Here is a 7,429-nt window from a genome sequence, read left to right as displayed (position 1 = left end):
TCCCCCTCCATGGGAATGAGCATGCGGACCCCCCCCCAAGGCCCTGTCCCCCCACCCCCGCGGGAGTGAGAACACGGACCCCTCCTGTCCCCCCCCACGGGAATGAGCACGCAGACCCCCCCAAGGCCCCGTCCCCCCCACCCCCGCGGGAGTGAGCACGCGGACTGCTCCCCAGGGGCTCGCGGGAAATAGTATCTTTCCTCCCCGCTCCTGGCATTCAGACTGCGGTGATGTTACTCACGTCTTGGGTTCGGGGCACTTGTCCCTTGCATGTGATTTGGCTGTGATGTTCTTGCTCTTTTTCCTTTCTGTGAGTCTGTGTTTGTGAATATTGTGGAAGCCGGCTCCGTTATGCTGCAGGGGGACCTTCTTACGGGTCTCCGCATGGTGACAGTTTGGCTCCCATGCCCCATCGTTGTTAGTGCCGTCTGATGAGGGAGGACGGTTCGAAGCTGCAGCGGGTTTGTGGACACACAGCCTTGTTATTTAAGACGTGCTCAGCCCTTAGCACATGCACAGTGTGACTGCTCGCGGGCTGGCCGTGCGTGTCCTGGATGATGTCCACTCCCTGCTTCTCTAAGCTTGTGCTGGAACTGTCTTTGCAGAGGTAGAGAATTCTAGCGGCTTTTGCCTGAGCGATGGGACATAAATACAGAAGGCAGGATTTGTGGTTTCTCAGGCAGAATTTGTTAGGAGGAGGGCACACAAGCATCGTCTAGACTGAAGGTTGGGGGTCCAGACTAGCCCTTCCTGCTGTGGTTCACCTCTGCCCCTGGATGCCGGGTGGTGGTAGGATGCGGAAACACAGCTCCATGTGGATGCTCCCGTGGTGAGCGCAGGGGCGGGGACGCCGGCTGGCCTCAGCCCTGCCTTCTGCAGCTCTGTGCCTCCAGGCCCGTCGCCTGCCCCTGGTCCCCCTGGACCACAGCGTTCCTACCTGTCAGACGCGGTGATGGTCCTGCGTGAGGACCACACAGCCCGATGTGCGGCGAGCACGTAACCCACCTCCCTGCCCGGTGGTTGTGGCAGCCGCCTTCTCTGCTGCCAGTCATGTTTCTCCTTGACGTCACTGTGTGGGGACCGCTGTGACGGGCCTTGTTGGTGTTGTCACCATGGGTCACCCTTCCTCTGGACCTGCAGTTTCTGAGTCTCTTGCAGCCACTTCCTAGAGCCAGTCCTGTCTCCTGCCAGACGCACACGCTCCTCTCTGCCATCTTCTGTATGGCAAATGGTGCTCTTGGTTCCCAGTGTGGAGCAGGGAGCAAGCTCGTGACGGGCCCAGGCCTGTTGTGTCCCCACGTCCAGCCTGGCGGGGTGCGGGTTCCTCTCCTGCTAGCATTTGGCAGTCACCCCCATGTGTTGCTTGCAGAGTGTCATGAACATGATGCACGTGATCAGCATCCCATACTCGCTGATGAAGGTGAACCCCCTCTCCTGGATTCAGAAGGTCTGCCAGTACAAAGGTACGTCTCCAGGGCCCTCAGGTGTGTGGTTCCCTCTTTTTTAATATCTCACGGTCTGTTGGTGTGCTTATTAACGCCCTGCTCTCCACTGTTCCCACAGCAAAAGTGGCTTGTGTGAAATCCAGGGACATGCACTGGGCGCTAGTTGCACATAGAGATCAGAGAGACATCAACCTCTCTTCCCTCCGGATGCTGATCGTGGCCGACGGTGCAAATCCCTGTAAGTGACCCCCCTGTTCCGCCTGGAGGTGCAGCCGGCAGCCAGAGAGCCTCATTCTCCACATCCCGCTTCTGCACTTTGCTTTTCCTTTCCTAGTCGTTGCCTTGGTTAGGAAGCTGCCTTAAGTTAATGACCTCCCAGTGTGACTCACCGAAGCCTCGAGGCACCACAGTCGGTGGCGGGGAGCCAGGAGCCCGCAGGCCCGCCACCCTGGGCTCGAGGCCCGGTGTTTCCACATCCTGATTCCATAGAGAAAAATCCTAACTTTCTGGTTTTAATCCTTCTCTTTCTTTAGCTGCAAAATGGTACCTAAATCATAAGATTTTATGAGGATTAAATGAAGTGGTTTCTCTGTCTTGGGATATTTTGTGCTCAGGAAATAGTAACTTATTACTTTGTGATCTATAGTAATTTTATTGATCAGGGAAGTAATATGTCATTTTAATGGAATTTCGTTATCAAATCCTATAGGAAACACCACCCAGGTAAAGCAAATTAGCAGTCCCATAGAATGCCATTAACCTACCTTGAGAAATACCGCTCTGGGTTGAAACAAAACGCAGCTAGCTTGTTTTTGATGAGAGTGAGTGAGCCAGAAGCAGAATGAGTGAAGGAGAGCGTGTGTTTCTGTCCATCTGTAAATGGTGCCACATGTACATTCGTAAATTAAAGCAGCACATACTTTCTGAAAGAAAATCTGATACACAAACAGGGGCTTGCAATCAGAGGATTTAGTATTACTTGTATACATGATTCTTGCATTTCCCAGAGAACTCCACGAATTGCAAGCTGCTTTAAGGCATCTGGTTTGAGCCATCTGTCTGCTGAAGCCAGGCTGACCTGTGTTAGGAAGTGGTCTCACGGGTGGGCGCCTGGTAGTGACTCCCCCGATCTCACCAGGTGCGCTGATACAGGAGAGAGTTTTCTTCGCTTAGTTTAGACCTACTCATCTCGGAGACATGCATATGGAACATGGCGGAGCAGGCCTGGGGGAAGGCTCACAAGCTCATCGGCCACAGAAACGTTTAAATACAGAGGTTACACTTGTAATCCTTGAGTTCTGTTGGCCTGAAAGGATCACCTCTCATGGTAACGTGAGCAGTTAGCGGTACTGAATGGAGCGTGTTTCCGTGCGGCCGGCCTCAGCCCCACCTGAGAGGCGTGGGAGTGGTGGGGTGGCCGCGGTCGACCCCGCGCTTCCACAGGGTGACTGTCACCCCTTCCTCCTGCAGGGTCCATCTCATCCTGTGACGCATTTCTCAACGTCTTCCAGAGTAAAGGCCTGCGTCAGGAGGTCATCTGTCCGTGTGCCAGCTCCCCAGAGGCTCTCACCGTGGCCATACGGAGGTACAGCCGGGCCCTGCAGGGCCGGCCTGGGTAGGGGGCTGCCTGCCGCAGCTCATGTCTACGGGGCGGGGAGGGCAGGACCCAGCCTGTTCGGGACCAGCTTCGTTTCCTTGCATGCGCAGGAATGGGCCCTTCAGCGTGGTCCTCATTCGCTAGTCAGAAACCCTCTCTCCCTCTGGGCAGTGACCCTGTCTCCCAAGTAAGTGGACGCCCATGTGCTCATCACCCACATGTCCACGTGCTGCCGTCTGGGTCAGGCATTATTCTGGGGCAGGTTGGGTGAATGCTGTCTGGTTTGAGTGCAGTGTTTGCAGCCGGGCCTGTGGACATGCCCAGTGCGCCACGACACCCTGAATTTTTAAAAACCCTGGTTTTCTGAGCTGTTGAGCTATGGATGGCCCATCGCAGGGCTCCAGTGTGCACCTGGGTGTGGGGCCTGCGTCGCTCATGCCCTCGGTCGTGGGTCAGTCCGCCTCACCACCTGCCCCAGCGCCGCGCGCACTGTTACAGGTGCCGTGGCTATGGCCGCGTGAAGCTGGTCCCACCCAGGCTGAGAGGTGCAGGGAAAGCCTCTCTGATCGTCACCCGCCGTCCGCCATCCTCACAACGTGGGAAGGGAGCGTTGGCATCATCTGGGTACTTCCAGCTCGGGATCTGACTTGTTTTTCGGTATCTGGGCGTCCGTCCGCTCATGAGGTTTTGCTCTGCGTCACACGAGCGTGCTCCACTGTAAGGGGCGCACAGCACGTGGACTTCCGCCCTCTTACTGACAGGCTGGGCTTCCCAGAAGTACTCACTGGGAGACTGTTTGTAAATGAGATGCTTTCTCACAGTTTTAGCTGGTAGTTAGTGTAAAATTAGCCAGACTGTCTAACGGGCTGGGAAATCAAAAACCTTTAGCATATCAGGAGCAAGTTTAATTTTGATTGAACCAGAAATCAGAAGTCCGTAACAATTTAAACTGATGAGGAAAAACAGCACCATGAACCACCTTTGTTAGAAGGTGTCATGGCTGTCCTAGCAGGAGGCGCCTCCCAAACAGTCCCCCGAGTGGAAGTCTGACCTCAGACAGAGTGCTGGAGGCCGCACTGGTGGACGGGCCAGCACCGCGTTCTTCCAAGATCAGGATTCAGCCGTCCGGGTGCAGCCCAGCCATGACCCAGCCACGGGGTCCCGGGCAGGTCCTCTCTCTGTGGCCTCCGCGGCCTCCCACCTGAAAGCGTTAGGGTTGCGCCGCGGTGTGACGTAGCGCCGTTGCCACAGGTAAGTCACAAGGTGAGGGACTGAGACACGTGGACACTCCAGCTGTTAGCATCCGATGGTGTGATAGTGTGCTCTTTCTAGAAATCTGTTCTCTGTGCGCTGGGATTATGGACTATGCCAGAGTTGCTTGGCACAGGGAGGAGTCAGTGAAGGACTTGTAATTGTTTCTCTAAAAATGTCGAAAAATCGTTAAAATCTTCAAGAAGATTAAGAAACAGGCAAATTAAGCGCTATTTCCTGGGCTCATGTTCAGTGGCCTCCAGTGCACTTCCCCTGGGGTCAGAGGCCGCACACATCCCCGCACGTCGCCATGCTTCCCATGCATCCCTGCGTGTCCCCATGTGTCCCCATGCTCCTCACGCGTCCCTGCGCATCCTCATGCTCCCCGCACGTCCCCATGTGTCCTCATGCATTCCCGCGCGTCCCCATGCTTCCCACGCATCCCTGCCTGTCCCCATGTGTCCCCATGCTCCTCACACATTCCTGCACGTCCTCATGCTCCCCGCATGTCCCCCTGCGTCCTCATGCTCCCCACGCGTCCCCATGTGTCCGCATGCTTGCTGCACATCCCCACGTGTCCCCGCGTGTACCCATGCTAGCACACATCCCTGTATATCCCTACATGTCCCCATGTATCCTTATGCTCCCTACTGTCTCCGTGGTCCTCACACTCCCTGCGTGTCCCCGCACGTCCCCACACAACCCCTGCACAGACCTGCCTTGACTGAGTCTGCACCATTATCGGGCTGGGAGGGGTGGATTCAGAGTCCCTCGACCTTCACTGCCGGAGCCGGTGGACGTTGCTGCTCCTGCGTGTGAGGCAGCGGACTGGCCGGCTCCTGCTCTGAGCAGGGGAAAGAGCAGCCGTACTTGCAGAGACACGAGTCCACCAGCCAGCCTTGCTTTGAACCGAGTTGGCTTCTCTCACAGCCAACCATGGCCTGGCGGCCACTCTCACATCCTCAAGATCTCGTCTGCTATTTCCCAATTAGCCGGTAGAAGAGCAAGAAGCCAGGACAGGGCAGTGGATTCCAGTGAGCTCAGAGAGAGGCTCACTCTTTCCTCAAACACCGTTGATTGACAGGCAGAGTGATTTCGCGTCCGTCACCCCTACAGTGAAAAATACCATACAACCAAAAGGTGCATCAGTAACACGAAGAAACTCTCAGTTTCCCTAACATGTAGTCTGTAATCCTTGCTTATATTCTGGTTTACAGACTTTGATATAAAGTGGTCTTTACCTGGTGGCTCACCCTGAGCTTTTTTCTAAATGAAGACACCGTCTTCTCCCAGAGAATCCTAGGCTCGTCAGCCACCTTCCAGGTCTCTCCGCAGACCCACCACTCCTTCAGTGCTCAAGAATCACAGGAATGCGCGTTAACTGCTCATGGCTGCGTGTCTGGAAGGGGAAGTGAGAGACTCACGTTGCTGGGACCCACTTACCACGGGCAGAGCCCCGTTCCTGCCTCACGCGGGTCAGTGGTGGGTCGAATGTTGGCCTCTGGCGGGTGCGGCAGAGTTGCTCCAGAGGAACAGCTGAGCCTGACATCGTCTGCGCCGTCCTATCCTTGCCGAAGCCGTGAGGGTTTAAATGTGTCTGTTCATTTTGCCGTGAACCTTCCGGGCTGCCTATTTCAGAATAAAGACATGAGCCCTATGCTGGGGGATGGCCCCATGGGGATGGCCCAGTGCGTCCTGAGGACTCTCGACGACGGTCCGCTGGCCCTGGGCCTCACGGTCACTCCTGGTGACAGTGAAGCGTGACCCCTTCCGCTTTGCTCCTACATAAAGCAAGGGGCCATAAGATCCATGGGGGGGGCGCCTGGGTGGCTCAGTCGTTAAGCGTCTGCCTTCGGCTCAGGTCGTGATCCCAGGGTCCTGGGATCGAGCCCCGCATCGGGCTCCCTGCTCGGCGGGAAGCCTGCTTCTCCCTCTGCCACTCCCCCTGCTTGTGTTCCCTCTCTCGCTGTGTCTCTCTCTTCAAATAAATAAATTAAATCTTTAAAAAAAAAAAAAGATCCACAGGGGGAAAGGTCTAGTTTTAATGCTAAGATATTTGTTTCCCTATTGACGTATTGGTTGTAGCCAAAAAAAGATAATTTTGGAAAAGATCCTTGCAAGAAATTGAGGGTCTTTATACATTATGGTTTCATCCCTTCGAAGCGCTCACAAGCACGTGTCTCTGCACCATTCGCACTGTCCTTCTTGGTTTCACATCTGTGCCTGTAACCAAAACTGAAGTAGAAGGATATTCTAGAAATCTAGACTAAAATCCCCACAGAGACACCTGAAGTGAAGAAGCAGAAGAAGCAGGCTGCAGGTAGTGTTAAAAGTCATGCTGCAGTTCTTAAAACCAGTGCTTTTGGACAATGCCTCGTGTGTCTTGGCTGAGTGACTTCATGTCCTGGAGACGTCCTGGGTCCTGGGGAAATGCGGCCTCTGATTGCGCGCTCCCGCCCGGAGCGGATCTGGGGAACAGTGCCCTGCTCAGTCCTATGCATGCGGGCGAGCAATCGTGCTGTGTGGGCCGAAGCTGCCGGCAGGCCCCTTGTGCTGAGAAGCTGCATGGTGGTGCTCCGGTGAGACTTGGCATCACAGACTGCGTCCTCATCTCTGGGAGAGAATCTGTGGGTCCCATGGACACGGTTCAGCCTGCGCTGCAAGACCGGGCAGCTGGTGGGTGTCCACCAGATGCGTGCTGGGGCGTCACACCCCTTGCGTTGTCTGCCCAGAGTGGTATAGATTCAGGAGATTTCTTTTAAAAAGTGTCGTCGTGATTTCAAGGCCACCTTATGCAGCAGAAAGAGGCAGGTCTTTACAGTGACTGACTCTCTGCTGTGTCCCCATGGACCAGTTATCCTCTGAGACCCTTGATTTCTCCACCCACAGAGGAAGAAAATATGAACTGGTGTGTGTGCTAACACGTGTGCACAAACACCCCGGTCCCCAATGTGAACACATGTGTCTGCTAACACGTGCGCACACCCCCCAGTCCCTGATGTGAACACGCATGTCTGCTAACACGTGTGCACACCCCCGGTCCCTGATGTGAACACGTGTGTCTGCTAACACATGTGCACACACCCCCAGTCCCTGATGTGAACACGTGTGTCTGCTAACACGTGTGCACACACCC

The 7,429-nt window shown here is 55.3% G+C and overlaps 1 protein-coding gene across 1 annotated transcript in view; it reads left to right on the top strand.

Annotated features, from left to right (window-relative positions):
- DIP2C (disco interacting protein 2 homolog C) overlaps window positions 1–7,429 on the top strand; it is a 203,268-nt gene that overhangs the window by 104,277 nt on the left and 91,562 nt on the right. Inside the window, exons 16-18 of the mRNA XM_032425522.1 lie at window positions 1,370–1,463; window positions 1,564–1,683; window positions 2,916–3,030. Of these exons, the coding sequence (XP_032281413.1) occupies window positions 1,370–1,463; window positions 1,564–1,683; window positions 2,916–3,030 (329 nt within the window). The remainder of the gene's footprint in view (window positions 1–1,369; window positions 1,464–1,563; window positions 1,684–2,915; window positions 3,031–7,429) is intronic.

Source organism: Phoca vitulina, unplaced genomic scaffold, assembly GCF_004348235.1.
Source record: "Phoca vitulina isolate PV1807 unplaced genomic scaffold, GSC_HSeal_1.0 scaffold33, whole genome shotgun sequence".
NCBI lineage: Eukaryota > Metazoa > Chordata > Mammalia > Carnivora > Phocidae > Phoca > Phoca vitulina.
This window is presented reverse-complemented; position numbering and strand designations above follow the sequence as displayed.